At 40.8% G+C, this 17,447-nt stretch overlaps 1 protein-coding gene across 3 annotated transcripts in view; it reads right to left on the reverse strand.

Moving 5' to 3' along the window:
• Positions 1–17,447, reverse strand: part of Surf1 (surfeit locus protein 1) — a 54,922-nt gene that overhangs the window by 30,110 nt on the left and 7,365 nt on the right. For all 3 annotated transcript variants that reach the window (XM_037413246.2, XM_075880245.1, XM_075880246.1), the window contains exons 2-4: positions 13,010–13,135; positions 5,972–6,093; positions 2,034–2,240 (exon numbers count right to left, since the gene is read on the reverse strand). In XM_037413246.2, coding sequence (XP_037269143.1) covers positions 2,034–2,240; positions 5,972–6,093; positions 13,010–13,135 — 455 coding nt within the window. The remainder of the gene's footprint in view (positions 1–2,033; positions 2,241–5,971; positions 6,094–13,009; positions 13,136–17,447) is intronic.

Consider the following 17,447-nt stretch of genomic DNA (forward strand, 5'->3'; position numbering starts at 1 on the left):
ACTTCAAACTATGATTCGGCCAAAATGTATATTGTGGGTAGCCCTAGCGCTGCACTGACATGCTGTTCACTTCGGCTTATGTTTACATATGTTGCACAAGAAAAACAATGGTCCCAACATGCAGCATTGCTACGTCCACTTATTTATTATGTTTAGCCGCGAAAGTCATGCATGCACGAATGCTAGCCAGCAAAAATCTGCACGGTTTGCTAATTTCACGATGCTAAGTAATACGTGCTCGCGAATGCAGTGTCAACGGGCCTCCTTATACTAAGCTTGCTTTGCAACTTGACGCGCTTGAAATAAAGCTACTTATCATTGTGGAAAGCCATCTGCAACGTCTACCACAATGTCGAGGTTGTTGGCATCTTGGTTTACACCGTATTCTATGCTTTCTTCGTCGCTTGAGCTGAAGGCGATGGAGTCGAAGTCAAAATGCGCAAAGTACATGACGTCATCGCTGCATATGGTGATGGTACCAGTAATACATCGCAACACTTGCAACCCACTGAAACGTGCGGAGGATGCAGCAAGCAACACTTGCAACACTGACGAAATGCGGAAGGCGCTGTTTGGTAGCAGATGACGACACTGCTCTTTTGGCTCGTGACATCACGCACACCATGACAAAATGGCGGTCGCTGGCGGTAAGTGGAGTTTGTAGCCGATGACTTCTACGGCTTATTTTGGACAGAAATAATCTCTTACAGTCCAGTTTTCCCACGTTTACAAGCATATTTTACCCTCTACCTTCGTTTTTCGCCAAAAACCCTCAATTGTCGGGTGACCATGTCATAATCCTTTTAAACAGATAAAATGCAAATTATTTTCTTAAAATAGTTTTATGGTACTAATTAGGCAGTGTAGTTAAAAGAAAGAAAAACAAAAGCGAGTGTAGAAAATATAAAAAAACCTCATTGACAAGTTCCCATTTGTCTTCATTTTTCTCACACTTATCCGAAACACTACTGCTGGTTCAGACTCATTTCCAGCAATTCAGACTCGTCTTAGGCAAATACTTTAGTAACAAATGACATTCCAGCGTGAAGCTTATGTTTTACCTTCACACAGTTCAATGCACACATTTATCACTGGCTGTTGCCTTTTTCCAAGGAGCATGATAAGCAGGAGTGCTGACACTGCTAATAAGGAACGACACTAGAGCTGCATGGTGCGTTGGATAGATTAATGTAGTTTTACAATGTTACATCTGTACCAGCAGTACATTGTAGCGTCATCATGGTTTCATATAAAGTCATCAAGAGTAAAATCTTGTCTTTTAGGCTTTGGAAGTCTAAAAGCTTGTTATAGCAATTTATATACTCAAAGAATAGCAATCTTAGAATGTAAAACATTTTACAGGTCATCATTTGCATTCTACCGAAAGTCCCATCCTGCTACTATTCAAAGTTGTCTCCACTTCCTGTGAAGCAAGAAAAACGTCATTTGCACAGGTCTTGTTCCAATTAAAAAAATATTGTGCAATTTAGTTAGGTCAAAAAGTATACCCATTTTTTTTTATAATGCACGATACATATACTATTTGAATTCAACTCAATATTCTCCCACCAAAATCACTATTTACTTTATGAGTTCACTTCGAACCTACAATTCACTATTTGCACAAGCCTATTGCTAACTACTGTGCACTGTTGTTCATGCACTGCATGCTGGGATCATCCACTACTTGGCATGCAAAGTTTGCAACAGAATAATATAATAACAAACGAGTATTATATAATGGACAGGCATAGTTTTCATCCACTCATGACACTCAGCAAACTGTCTTGGCTATGATAGCATGACAACAAGTACGTGCTCACAGCTCGTGACAAATGTACTTTAAATAGTTCAATAGGAATAAACCCGCAAGAGGATAAATGAAGGAATGCAGCATAATACACAGTACTCTAAGCCTTATGTGTCTCCGCAGAACCAAGTTGTGCACAAAATGCACTAATACTTGTTGATGAGTTGGCAAATTCGATTACGCTGCTACAGGTTACAAGCTTAAATATAGCACCATCACTCACTCTCGGTCCTTAGGCTTGAAAGGTGTGATGACCAGGTATCCTGTCTGTCCTGGCGCAGAGATGATGCCATCTCTATTTTTCTGTGTGCCACCTTCGGAATCTTCTCGCTTGATGCATGACCGCGGCCCCACGTACATCTCCCGTTCGTGGTCAAAGGTGCCCATAACCTTCACCTGTTGGTATTCCATTTTGTTCAGCTCTCTCAGACTGCATTGCACAAAGCAAAATTATGAGCTTCAAGTTGCCTAGAATTACTGTTATGCCTGAAAGGCAACCAATTCAAGCACATTGAAGATAACAGGGCTTACTGCTAATGAACGGCTCAATCAGCACAATAAATGTTAGAAGTGTGTTACTGGTACCATGAAATTGCTTTTGTGCAGTTCCAGAACAATAAATCCATATATGAAGACCAAATACTGTAAAACCACATGCATTATACTCTGAATGCAGCTTTTGTTTCACCACTTATGAGAAATAAACATAGTTTTACTAAAAATATATAAAAAGACCAAAGTCGACCTTTAATAACCAAGTCATATGTCACTTGCAAAGTACACATATTAACAGCCAGAAATTATTCCTCATATGGCATCCAATTATGGGCATTAAATATTCATTCTGTTGAAATTTTTTGGCCTCAGACTGATAGCATTATTTGTGGCCAAGCGAAAAATAGTGTTAAATTTTGGCTAGTTCTTTCAGTGTCTTCTGGTCGTACACTACAAGGAAAACAATCGCAAAGGAAGAACAAGATGATACACAAAGTGCCTTGTGTACTGTCTTTTCTTATTTTTGTGAATGTCCTCTTTGCACTATACAACATGAAGAACAAAGTTTGTTACTGTGAATGTGTGTGCACATGCGTGAGAAGAGAAGCCAAATATTCCCATGGAATTTACTGCAAATCACTGGTAGTTTCAGTCGACTCTCTTGTGACATTGCATAAGCTGCTCATCTCAACATGCATGGATTAAAGATGACTTTCAAGTAATGTTGCCAAATACTAGCATTATATTATCCTAGTAATAGAGAACAACTCTAGATTTTTATAGAGATTATATACATATATATATATATGTATATATATATATATATATATATATATATATATATATATATATATATATATATATATATATATATATATATATATATATATATATATATATTTGTAATAGCACACCATGTGTCCAGAAATTAGATAAAAATTTTAGCTATACATCTGGCAAGCATGCAAGACACAAAGAAAAAATAAGAACGAAAAACTTTTTTGTTTACGTTGTCTCACGTTTACACTGTACCAGTTTTACAAAGGAAATGCAAAAAGAAAAACACAAAAGACATGAAAGCTGTGCTAGCATTTTTAGACATACAAACACACACAAAAAAAACATAGAGCATCCAGGTTGAACTCTGCTGAAGTACTTTCTAAGACGTCCTCTACACAGACCAGCATTTTAACCCCTTCAGGCACATACTACGGTGAACTGTCTTGAAATGTTTCACAATGTCTCAAATTTACACAATTATTCCAAGGCATTCCATATTCTAGTTCCACCAACTAATAGAGGTAATATGCTCTTTCATGCAATTCTCAGCAATTAATCATAATTGGTGAACAACTTTGAATATTTGTTTCTTGTGCAGTCAGTAATGTTCTACTTTTACATGAAAAAAATCATATTAGCCTCAGAATACCTGCGCAACTTGTTTTTGGTTGTTGTCACTTTGAGAGAAGAAAAGTTGAACTTTTTACCTTGCTCCTAAAATGTGGAATGTCGAACTACACATCGAACATTGTTGTGTCTTCACCAAAGTCATCGGGTGCAATTCTACACAGCACACTGAGGTCACATGAAAACAAAATGACTATGTATGAAGTTCAATACATCCTACACGTGATGCATATTTCTCTTTCTTGGTTGCTAATCAGAAAAACTGACAAAAACAAGTTGCAACCATATAATAGTATGTGGACACACTGTGTCTCAAAGGGTTATTCTAACACATTCTGCCACAATGCTAATAGATTATTGTAAAGTTATATTAATGTAGTGTCACATATTGCTATGACATCACCTTTCTGCTTTTCAATGCCAATTCCCCTCCATGCACCCTACCTGACTGTTAAGTTACAAGTCAGCTTATTTGTGCTGCCTTACTCTTTTGCCATATACAAATCCCTCATAAACGCAACCTACATTCATCATCACTCTCCTGTCATTGTAATCTTGGCACCAAATCTCGAAAAAACTTTAAATTTACTACTGAGATATTTCAGGGATTGTCTAGCTGGTTGGCTAGGAGAAATTATTTTACCATTCATTCACACACTTCACATTACTTGGCTCAGATTTCTTCTGCTGCCATTAGGTATAAATACTCGCTCACCAAACACATTCTTTTGACAGAGCTGCTCTGATAACTGTTCAAAACCCAAATATCATCACATTGGCCATTTTGTGAGCTTCAAATTCATACCTAAGCATGTTTAAGGTCCTTTATATTTTATAGCAATCAATCTGTACAGCCTACAGGAGACTAACCACCCATATACAGTGAAATCTCTGTATAACGAACTTCAGAAGGCCGTGGCAATTCATTCGTTATTTTAAAAGGTTGTTATAGTGAAAACCCAAAAATTAACCATAAATACCTATTTTCCACCGACCAAAATGACATACCATTACAACGGTGGGTCCTTGAACATGTCTTTAACGAGAAAAAAACTAATGCACAAGTTAACAACAGAAAATGCATGTTTATTTTGAAGAAGTCAGTATTTTTTTTTGACGCATGCAGCACAAACTTTGGGGCGCGAAGGGCCCCAGCTCATCCACATTCCTCTGGTGCGATTCAGTTTTTTGGTCACAACAGCCCGCTTTTTGCCTTCCAGTTGCCGAAAAATATCCACTTTCTTGCTTAGTGAAAAGTGATTCTGCTTCTTTGTCGTAAGCAGAGACGAACTCATTTGTAGTAGCACCACAGCGTGAACGCCAACTTGCTTTGCGGACGCGATAAGCAATCACCGAAAAGAGATGAACAAGACTGACAAACAAGGCCTCCTAGTCTTAGTGCACATGTAGAAGTGACAAAAAATAAAAATCCCAAGCGTCGCGGCTGTTATCGCTTCTTCCGAAGAAAAAAAAAAGTGCTAAAAAAGAAAATTCCTCGCGTGTCGTTTTCTGCTCCCTTGCTGTCTCAGGTTTTCTGCGCCTATGCTCCCTGCTCCGCGACTCCCACTCTGCCCTCTGCCTTGCTGACCCATGTTACCCTCGCCTCTGCACTTGTAAACCTGCAGCGTTGGCACTTCAATAAAGAAAAAAGAAAAGAAAGTCACCCTTTCATTTTTTTTTTTCTCCGCACTGTCAGGCGTCTTTTGAGAAGCCGATAGTTATAGCGCGAGAACAGAACGACAACAAAGAGACAAGAAGGACACGAGTGCTTTTTGTCATCGTTCTGTTCATGCGCTATAACTATCGTGATGTCATACCAACTAGCCCAAACTGCCACACTTCTGAGAAGCAAGGCGTGTGTTCGCTTTGTCGTCTGCTTGCGTACCGCTCTGGTGGTCGCAACGGATTTCAGAACATAAGTTCGTAGTACTGAAGCGATATTAATATAATGCGGAACTAAACAACGCTCATTATTCTGAAAAATTCAGTACTCTGAAGAACGTAGTTGTGACATAGTTTTACATTAAAACTATTAGCAGTCGGTGTGAAATTTTTTAAAAGTTCATTAATGTGGGGTTCGTTCTAAAGAGATTTCCCTGTACTAAACATTTATTCTAACTCACATGGTTGGGTTTGGAAAAGGAGTGATAGGACTCTTGTATCATTCCACTTCACCAGATTCAGCCTGCTTCAGAAATCAGGAATGTGTTTGAGTGACAGTTAGCTTGGGAACACTTAAGATAGGAAAAAACAGAGTACTCTTCAGGCAGGTCTACAGCAGGAATTGTCGTTTTCTTGGCAAGGTCATCAATAAGCTGCAACTTCCATTTCCGCCTTTTCACCTGCCATGTTCCCAGGGCAAAGGTTGCGACGGGGATGGCCTGCACAAACCAGATGAAAGTGTTAATGGTGCACTGCGTAACATTTTTCGACTGCTTTAAAGACATTCAAATTCCTATAATAAGGGTAGGATTACGTGCCTCTTATTGAAATAGTGGTTTTTATAAATTGGGTATTAGACTGGACTGGGTAGGAATTTATTGCACATTGATGAGAAGAAATAGACAGCCTCAGATGAGTTGAAATAGGCTTGCAGGTATATTTTTAATAACAATTTTCGATCCTCTATCTGGCTCCTCCTGACAATGCAAAAAGGTCGCAGTGATCCGCAGTTGGGTTCCCCGCGTTACCAAAATATTGTTAAAAAACTTTGAGACCAAGTCAACTGCAAAAATGAACATTATTTTAGCTTTTATTACACAATTTTTTTTTATTTTGTTTGGTGTGTGGTGCGCAAAACAGGCGAAATATTTTCTGATCGAAATGGCTGGAAAGTGCGTACAAAAGTTTCGAACCGCGAAGGGTAAAATGGTAAGAAAAAGGTTGGTAAAAGTGATTTCAACTGCATATCAGCATATTTTCATTGCTATGAAAGAAAGTAGAAAAGCATAGAGATCTTTAAATTAATGCAGTAAAGGTTTAAACATTCTACAACATCTTCAGCTTCTCTTCAAAGTACCAGTACTTGACGTGGAAATGCAATCAAACTAGCAAAGTTGAGCACCACAGTATACGTGTAACATACAACAATTGATAAAGCAGCCGTTGATAATCGGTACGATGGTATAAGATCAAAGCAATCTTAGCCATTTTCACATTTCAACAAAATAGCCTGCACCTCAAGTTTAAATTAAAAATAAAAATGCATAAATGGCCCACATACATAAAAAATCAGTTCTTGGGGCATAAAAAAGAACAGAGCCAATAAAGCTGAGCATTGCAGTGTAAATGTAATCAGTCATACATAACAGTTGTCACAGCAGCAGTTAATAATAATAATGATCATTGGGATTTAATGTTCTAAAACCACAACATAATTATGGGAGATGCCCCAGTGAAGGGCTCAGAAAATTGTGACCACCTGTTTTTTTTTTTTAATAAGCACTCAAATCTAAAAACACGGGAACTCTATCATTTTGCTTCCGTGTCAATGTGGCATGTTCAGCCGCGATTCGATCCCATGACCTTTGGGTAATCAGACAAGCTCCATAACCACTAGGCTACCATGACGGGTGTCACAGCAGCAGTTAATTATTATGACATTGAAGGGAACTCATGCACACTTCACCAACTTAGTCTGCCAGTCAGGTTCAAATATATCAGGACTTGTGCCATTGTCTCTATACGAGTATGATTCTAGTAGATTAGCTGCATGCTAAAATACAGTTGAACTTCTTTATAAGCAACACAAACCACATAGAGATTTTAGTGTATTATATGAGATGTTTCTTATAACCAGAATACCACATTCTCATTCGCTGATGAACCCCAATTCTGATGTTGGCACTTTGTGGTGTCTCTTATGCTCAATTGTCTGTCATACCAGTGCCTCTTATCAAAGGGTTAAACTGTAGTAGAAGAATAATATGCAGCTTGTTTTCATTGATTTTCACACAGCCATTTCAGAGAAGTTTTTAATAAAAATCACGATTTGGAGCATATGTAGCAGCATTTCTCTTTTGGAACACATTCAAGCTATTAGAGCAGCACTTCCTTTCACTGGTATAGGTTACATGGCTGAGTGCATATGTGAGCCACACGCCATACCTCCGAGGTCATTTGTGGCAAGGCCAAGGTGAGCAAGGGTCGCTAGGGCCTTCATGTGCATTTCACGTGTTCCCTAGCTCCCTGTTGCTGCTACTCTTCATCATGCGAACACTGTGACATGGAGTGTTCATGGTCATTGAATAAGATTTGTTTGTGTTTGCTTGCAAGGCACTATGTTTGTTATTTAATTAGCAAGCCAATACTTGCTGCAATTTATACTATTATTACGTATAACAACAAACTTGCACATTGTTATCTGACATTAATTCAACTGACATTAAGTGCTTTGTATTTAAAGCAAAATTGTGACATTTTTATCCACTTAATTTTAACTACATAATAACCATGCATAATCAATCAGAAGTCAAATAGTATGAACGAACTATGTGAGTGATTTCACTGTCTATACAACTTTTAAATCACTTACAAAGTATTATTTGGACTGTTTTAGATTGCACAAGCTTCTTTATACAGGGTGTTTCAAGAAATGTGTCAACTATTATTGAAAAAAATTGGCAGAATATCCACGGAGTGAATGATAGAGAGTGGGGCGAAGCATTCGTCTGTCCATTCGTTCTTGCTTACGTCCGTCCATGCGTCCGTCTGTGCGACCATCCATGTGTCCATCCGTGCGTCTGTTCGTGCGTCCGTCCCTGCGTTCATCCATGCATCCGCCCCTGCATCCGTTCATGTGTCCATCCATGCATCTGTCTGTGTGTCTGTTGGTCCATCTATTCAACACTCCAAGTACCACCATCTCGCATCTTTTCATCATATATTCGCCATATAGAAGTACCGCCATCCAGTGGACATTCCAAGGACTAAACGAGAGGTGGCACACGCACACTTTCTTACCGCTTGCGCTTCAGGTCTACTTCGCATCTTTAACCACCTCGTGTTGATGGTATATACTAGTTCATTGTATTCATGGCACTGCGGCCCAACGCTCACTAAACCTTTCTAAAACCAAGGAGGTTACGCCCAGCGAGTATAACGCAGCAACCTTTTCCTGTCAGATAGTGCTCAATGTACATGCCAATGGCTGCTAATAGGGATCGCAGCGTGCACGTTAACCAAAAGCCGTATGCTCCTGTCTCTCATTCCCCATTAGCAGCCATTGGCATGTACATTGAACACTATTTTTTATTGTTCAACAACGCACAGAAGAAATCTCTCATCGGCACCACCTTGGAAGTCAAAATGTTATACTTGTTACACACTACCAACGGCTACAAAAGACGAACGGGTGCCACTATAAGGAGCTTCGCCCCTAAAATTACAGAAAGGGGAGGGGGTATATATGTACGTGCTGTAGATTGCATCTGTTGATGCCTTCTGCCACAGCAAAAGAAATGCCGCAGGGTGCACACAGATACCTTCTTTCTGTAATTTTTCAGTTACAGTGGACACATTTCCTGAAACACCCTTGATACAGCATGTAACTAAACAGTTCATTGTGTCATATCACACCAGTCACAACATGGCACACACTACACAAGTGACAACTGTAGCCTGGAGGATACAGTTGTCACTTGTGTAGTGACAACTCTCAAGACTGTCAGCTTGCAAGACTGATTAAGACGCAGGGGCTCCTTCGCAATTGCATATAGACTGCAAAATATGCGTGGCCACTAATGCCAGCCATTCAGTTCTTATATTGTACCATAACAAATTATTCCCACGTAGTGACAGTACAACAGCTCAGGAAAATGGTGTGGAATACAAACATCATGCACTGGGTAAACTGGTGTGCGCACAAAAAAACAGACAAACGACAGCAGAGAAGAGACAGGGACAAGCGCAGACTTTCAACTAAATTTAATTCTTCGTCAACCTTCAATTTACAGTCGCACAGAACATAGTCAAGTGGTCACGAGGACAGAACCTAATAGTTTACAACAGGCCACGCAAAAAATGACGCTCACTATCAAAAAGCGAAATGGATGTATCACTAACACAGGTATTGCCTCTAGCAGAAATATAAAACGCTTCCATCAGTTCCCGGGCTGTGGTATCAGCACTCCGACCCAAAATCCTAATCTCCGAGAAAATCGGTGAGCACGTGCAAGCTTTGCAATGCGCGGGCAAATGCGTGATCCCGTTATTTTTAAGTGACAGCTCATGTTCCCTTGCACGGTCGTTCACGCAACGCCCCGTATGACCCACGTAAAATTTCCCACAAGACAGCGGTATTTCGTAGACAACGCCCGTCGCACATTTCACATACACAAACGCGTGCTTCTTTCCGCAACCACCGGATCTCTTCTCGCCAGGGAAGATTCTGGGACAAAGTCCAGCCAACTTACGTGGGGCGGAGAACACGATCGGCACACCGTGTCTACTCGCTATCTTTTTGAGGTTGTGGGAAATGCGATGCATATAAGGCATCACCTCCGGACGCCACCTGCGACGCAGGCCAGGGTTCCCGCTGGAACGGACTGCTTTGGCATCACGCAGAAGCACTTCAGCGACTGCCGAGACTACCGTGCAAGGATACCCAGCGGCAATTAAACGCCGCACCTGATCATTAAAGCTTTCTTGCATTGCATGTGAGCATGACTTCTCAAGAGCGGACCGTAGACACAGTTTGGCAATCCCCCTTTTTACAAGTTTAGAATGCGCAGAATCATAGGACAAAAGGGCCTTCTGCGCACGGGGACAATAACGCCAACATAGGTGGTCATATAAAACGAGACGTAAATCTAAAAACTGCAACGAATTATCAGTAGGAAATTCATAGGTGAAGGTCAAGCCCTTACCGCACAGTTTAAATGCATTAAGAATAGCGTCAACAGAGTTGTCCAAAGAAGTAAAATGGGGTCTCTTTAAAAGAATTAAAAAATCGTCCACATACCTAAAAACTTTAACAACGCATCTATTATCAAGAATGCTAACTAAACCCCGATCAACATCCGCCAAGAAAATGTTGCATAAAACAGGCGCCACGCACGATCCAATACAAATACCTTCTCGCTGCAGATAAAAACCATCTTTAAATGAAACAAAGGTAGAACGAAGATAAAATTCTAGTAACGACATGAAATTCTCGACCGATAAGCCGGAAGCATTTTGAAAAGCTATGACTCCATTCGAATCAATGCAGGCACGAACAGACGCGAACAACTGCGCATGAGGAACGGAATAAAATAGATCCTCTACATCCACAGAAAACATAAAGTCCGTACAATTCTCGACCTGCAGAAACCGCACAACATCCTCTGAACTCTTTGTAGCGAAAGGATCCACAACTTTCAGCCCATTCAGTTCTTTGAGCAAGAACTGGCTAACTGAATGCTGCCATGAACCCTGCTCATTAACTATCGTTCGCAAAGGAACTCCAGGCTTGTGCGTCTTTGCAGTGAAGAAAACTTTGAGTGCATTACCTTTGCTTGTGCTAATATCTCTTGCCAACCGAACGAGTTCAAAGTCCTTGCACATGTTAACTGCTTTAGTTTTAACACGAACAGTACTGCTTTTAACAGAAACAAAGTTCTTAGAAATTGCCTTCATAGCCTTCTCAGCATACGAACCAGATCCTAGAACAACAAAACCGCCCTCTTTATCCGCTTGAAGAAGGCAAAGATCATTTTCTCTGAAATACTTCACCACCTGTTCTGTGGGATCCCGCCGCTGATGGCAGTTTGCCTTATGCACAGTCCTTGACAATGCGTCGACGCCCTCAAGCAAACAACGCACATACTGATCTTGAGGTGCTCTGGTTGCAACACGTCTGTTAAAAGCAAGCAATTCTTGAGGCGGCACAACTGGTTCATAGCTAAACTTGGGACCCTTCTTGAGGATGCGTTCCACGTGTTCCGGGATTTCCACATCATCTCCTAAGACGAGAACAGGTGACTCACCTCTTCGTTTGTCGGCTTTCTTTCGGATAACGTGAAGCACACTACTCAGGTAGGAGGCCCACCAAAACTCAACCATGCGAGCAGTGTACGCCCTCAGGGAACGCAACTCCACTTCTGCCTTCCAGGGCGGGTCACTAGCATAGCATAAGACACGCAGATAATCCTGGAGAAGCCGAGTTTGCCTCCAAAGTTCAGAGCGGATAAGACGACACACGCGATTGGCATGACCTGGCGTCGGTAACGCAAAACCGAACAGCCCCAAAACTTCTGCCGGTACCAGGCCTTTCCTTAAACAGAACGAAAGATATCTTGAACGGCAGGTAGTTGTGACAATGTGGCTCACCAAGAGATTGAAGGTTGACGACGAAGGAACGGACGAAACATTGAAGAAAGGGCCCGTTGTAGTAGAAATGTGGTTCAATAAAACTTGTAGCTGGGCGAGTTGGTTCATAATACTGGGTAAACTGGGTAACTTGTCCAGTTTACCCAGTATTATGAACCAACTCGCCCAGCTACAAGTTTTATTGAAACATCATGCAAGGCTGGTTATAAGTACCAGAAATGCAAAGCTGCAACTTGCATACACATGTGCTGCCTTGAAGGCCGCCACTATTTAGTCACATAACACATCAACTGTGACCCCGTGGTTTTATCGCCACCAATGACAATCAAAGATAAAATTCAATACCATGGACCACCACACAGTAGCATTTTGTACCAGAGGACCACTGCTAATGCCCCATCCAAACCTTTCAGTCATGTAGTGCATACTTTTCACAAAATACAAGTTGAATAACAAGTTTTTTGTGTTCATACATTTTTAAAACGAGTTTTAGATGAGTAATTAAACTTCTGCCACACAGACATTAATTTCACACTGAAACACACACATTTATTCTGCATATACTATGTAATGAAGCTTATGTAACAAAACAACTTAAAATAATTTTTCTGGCAATAATATTATTACTGTAATAATGTTCATAGCTAATTTAGAAATTTCACCGATAACATGACCTTTCAGGCAAAAAACATTTTAAGCAGTTTTCCAGACAACATCAATAACCTTGTGGCAATACACTCAGTGTTAATATAATTTTGCATTGTATGCTTATGCTTCGTGATGTTACAGTTAGTGATGGCTATTTGACACTATCTATACATAGAGCCCGATAGCAAGATTAAAAGATACAGTAACCTGCTAGTAGCAATATCAACTGCTGCCAAATTTTATTGTGCCACAACAGACTATATTATATGGGGATATTTTCCCACTGTATGTAAAAAAGATCGGCAGCATGAAACTTGCTTGTGAATTTTGCACGCTTACAAGAAGGGAGTATCCAGCGAAGCCAATATCCTGTGGTAATTTGAAAGTCGCAGACTGCTGCTGGCGTCGCTGCCTTGTCCGGGGTTGCCATCGAAGTCTAAGGAGAGGCCGAAGTGCCCGCTCAATCTGCAAAACAGAAGAATCTAATCAGTCCCACTACAACTACCTGTTTACTTATTCTAACTTTAAAAGACAATTTTGCACTTGCTGCTGTTTTCTTTTTACCAACATTTTGCAACAAGATCAGATCATTCTGAGTGTATACTTGATTGCTTGTTGGTAGGTTCAGTGTTTAAATAAAGTTTATTCATTCATTCATCGCATTACACCTAGTCAGTCATTAAAACAGGGGTGACTGTATTGGCCTGTGGGCAAATAAAATCTGGGATGAATGAGGCAAACAATAATGCCAAGTGTTTTATTGGATGACGTAGACCCAAAAAAGCAATACTGAGAAAACTTCTCAAAAGCCGTGCATTGGTCCTCAGTGCATGATCATCTCGCTCACTGCCCCTTTGCAAAGAAACTACGAGTGAACTGCTGCAAGAAATTGTCCAAACATTGTTTGTAATACTGCGATACAGAGCTTAACATGCCTCAATCACAGAACTTCGAAAGATGAGAATTGGGCACTAGGATTCAACTGTAAGAGCCCAGCTTTTTTTAGAGGCAAAGTGAGCAGATATCGATCGCAAACATTAAAACTTGTGCTTATTCATCACAAAATTTTCCACCACCAAATCTGTAGTAATAATGCTTCTGTCCCCGCATGGCACTGAAAACAGTTTGGATATTCTTGATGTCTTTGACTTCCCAATGCATGTCCCAGACATGTCAGTAATATCTTTTATTTCACATTCCAGCAGACATATCTATGGAAGCCCAGAGGTGGTCATTCAATATGTATTGCAGGTGTCCTAATTATAAATACTTTGTTTCTGGAAAATAGCTACCATTACCCTGATCTATTTTGCTACCGGAATTTCATGGCATATAGTGTTCATCTATTCTTGAGACAGTTAGAAAAAAGCTTTACTTAGTAGTGTGCTTTGCTTAAACATACTTTCCAACAGTACACCCAACCTCGCCTGGCTGAATTTACATGCCAACTAAACTTAGATAAAATGGCATGCTGTTGCCAGCATTCAAAAGCCAAAGGACCATGTGTTATTATAAATTTTTTTTTCATTTGCATGGAGGCATATAATGCACATGATTGATCAACCCAGACAGCAAAATGTTTTTCCAATTCAGGATGTTTGCTGTAATTTTTTTCTATCATTATCAAGACCTAATCAACTTGATTTATTTGTAAAAGACAACATTACTAGGCTAAATTTATATTATTTGAGCTTACACACTTACACAGCCATCTATTGAGGGGTATTCCTCATGTGTCTATCATAAATCCTAAGTGGGTATCTGGTAGTAGTGCTTCTACAGATGTTCTTCAGATTTCCAACATGAACGTCTCCATAAACAAATTTTTGGGTTCTAGATTACTCTCTCTTTAAAAATCGATGGTTATGTAGGTAGCTGCTAAAGGCTAAATGGCTGCGAAAATTATGTGCTCACATCTGACAGTACTCAGCTGTTGTTTGCCAGGCCATACTTTGTCCAGCAAAAGCACTCCTGACATAAATCGAAAACCCAAATTGAGCACAAAACCTGCTACTAACAAGTGCACTCACTAAAGAGCAAGCTTGGGAGGGTTGGAGCGACATACTTCAAAAAGATTGAGACCAGTGGAAAAAAGACACCGATGAAAATGCTGACTCATGGCAAGCGTTCATTTGTCACAATAGTACAAAGAGCATAGTACTGACTCGCAACAGCTTTAATTATCACACCTGCACATTCGTGATGAGCAAACATTTCCTCAGTTAGAAATGTTGTCAACAGATGAAAAAACCCTTGAATAGGAGGTGTTGTTAGCATTTTGAAGATTTTGTGCAAATTTTCAGGCCTTTATGTTCTCCTGAACTTCTTTCTTGTTTCGATATTGTTTATGTCTTTCTTTCACTGGTCTCATCTTTGACACTGTTTGATTCAAGGCATCGTCATTTTGCATCTCATGCATACTGCCTGCCTCTCTCGAAGCAACCAATAAAAAATATATGTATGGGTGATACCATAAGTTTCCAGCCTGACATCTAACACTTGCAGAGATCTCAAAATAGCCATCTTAGGCACAGTGACATCTATTTGGAGGAAGATGGAAAGTTGGGCCAGTTGGATTATATTCATAATTAAAAATTTTGTTGGAGCGCACTAAAAAACAGACGGACAGAAGCGCTGTCCTTGTCAGCCTTTTCTGTCTGTTTGTTTTTTAGTGCGCTTCAACAAAATTATTCATTTGGAGGCCTGCATATTATAACGATGATTCAGAAGCAATGGGGGGTTTATTAAACCACTGAGTAGCTAGCTCCTGCACAATGCATCTGTCATGGCTGGATCTCGAGCAGAGAATAAATACGCAATCTTCTTTTTTCCTCCAGGTTAAGAGCCGATCTTGCTGCCGACCTACTACGTGCGGGTGGTATTATGCCCCCTTTCGAAAAGAAAAAAAAAGTACCAAAAGAGGGAAACAAAAGTACATAGTACCACCCGATGCTACAACATAGGTAAGTGAAAAAAAAAAGAAAGAAAATTTGAATAATGTAAAAGTAGAAACTACAGAGTGTGCAAATATAGGAAAAGTCAATCAAAGAAGCAAGTTAAAAAAATGAATAAAAAGCACAAAGAGTGGTGAACGGTAAAGAAAGAGTTACGAACAACGCGTAATGAAGTATTTCATGCACAACATATTAACGACGTCCAGCCTCGGTCGTGTCCTGCTCCGTGCCTGCGGTGTTGAGTCCAGAACCACTTCGCTGTTCATGTCACTGACGTGACGTAATACTTTATATAGGCCAAAGTACCGGCTCAGTAACTTTCCACTGAGGCCATGGTGGCAGACGGGCGTCCACACCCAAACTTGGTCTCTGGGGTTGTAGAACATTTCTCTGTAGCGGGTGTTGTAGTACCGTGCGTCTGCCTGCTGTTGCTGGCCGATGTGCAGTCGCACAAGCTGCCAGGATTCTTCAGCACGCTCTGCGAATTCTTCGACGTCAGTTGCCAACTCGTCGTCGTCGACACAGTAGCATAGAGTCCAGCATGGTCCACACTTTGTGGCCGTAGAGAAGCTGAAATGGCATGAATCGCATGGTCTCTTGCACAGCAGTATTATTTATTTATTTATTTATTACAGTACTGCCGGTCTGATCTTCAAATCTTAGGCAGGAGTGGGTACAATGAGTACAAAAAAAGGGTTACAATAAACACATATGAGGCATTGTGGCGATAATAACAGCAGAAGAAGAAGAGTACAATGAGTTCATACAAGCGCAGCAGCAAGATATTTAAATAACTAGTGAAAACATGAATATGTAAACATTAAACATATGGAAGAAAAAAAAGGCGTCAGGGTTCATGTAAAACTATGTCAGAGCTATGTCCCATGGACTAAAGGGCCTGTAGATAGGATGATAGCGACGGGCATTCCACCACAGCTGAAGAGATGGAATTCCAATTGGTTGCAGTATTGTAGGCAAAGGTCACGAATGATAAGATCCGGTCCCTTGTTTTGTGCTGTACGTTGATGTACAACGTGTCACGTCTGCGAGAGTCTTATTCAGTCGCTCGGTAAGTTCGTTGGTTTGCAGGTGGTACACAGTTTTCCTTCGGTGTCTGGTGTTGCTTAGTTTGAAAACTTTGTTCATAAGCTGCACTGTGAATGCCGTCCCTCTGTCTGTTACTATACTGGAAGGAGCACTATGTCGTAACAAGATGTGGCGCATAAAAAATTGTGCTACCTCAGAAGTCGTGGCTCGTGGGATCACTTGCGTCTCAGCGTTGCGTGTCAAATAGTTGGTCACGACGATCACCCATTCGTTGCTGTCCGCAGACGGGAAATGGCCCGAGAATGTCCATGCCAACTTGGTTGAACGGTGTGCAAGGTGCTTCAATGGGCTGAAGCATACCAGTTGGCTTAACAGATGGTTGCTTTCGGTACTGTTATTCCCAACAGCCCTTGACTTACTTCTTGATGCTTGCCGAAAGAGTGGGCCAAAAGTATCTCTCGCTCACTCTGGCAAGTGTATGTGAATAGCCCAGATGACCGGATGTGAGTTCATCATGGCAAGCAAAACGGAAGCCGTCTCTCATGTCTCGAGGAACCACCAGGAGGTAAGCACAGTCGTTCAAACAAGCATTCTTCTTGTACAGCACACTGTCTCGCAAGCAGAACGACATAAATGAGCGGGATAAATGACGTGGTAAGATTGCGTCCTGGCCCTTTAAGTGATCGATGATTGGATGAATCTCTGTGTCATTTCGCTGCCGTTTGCTCAAGTCTGATGAGCTGATGGTGGTCAGAAAACCTTTGTCGTCCTCTGCT

Source organism: Rhipicephalus microplus, chromosome X (assembly GCF_043290135.1).
Source record: "Rhipicephalus microplus isolate Deutch F79 chromosome X, USDA_Rmic, whole genome shotgun sequence".
Lineage (NCBI taxonomy): Eukaryota > Metazoa > Arthropoda > Arachnida > Ixodida > Ixodidae > Rhipicephalus > Rhipicephalus microplus.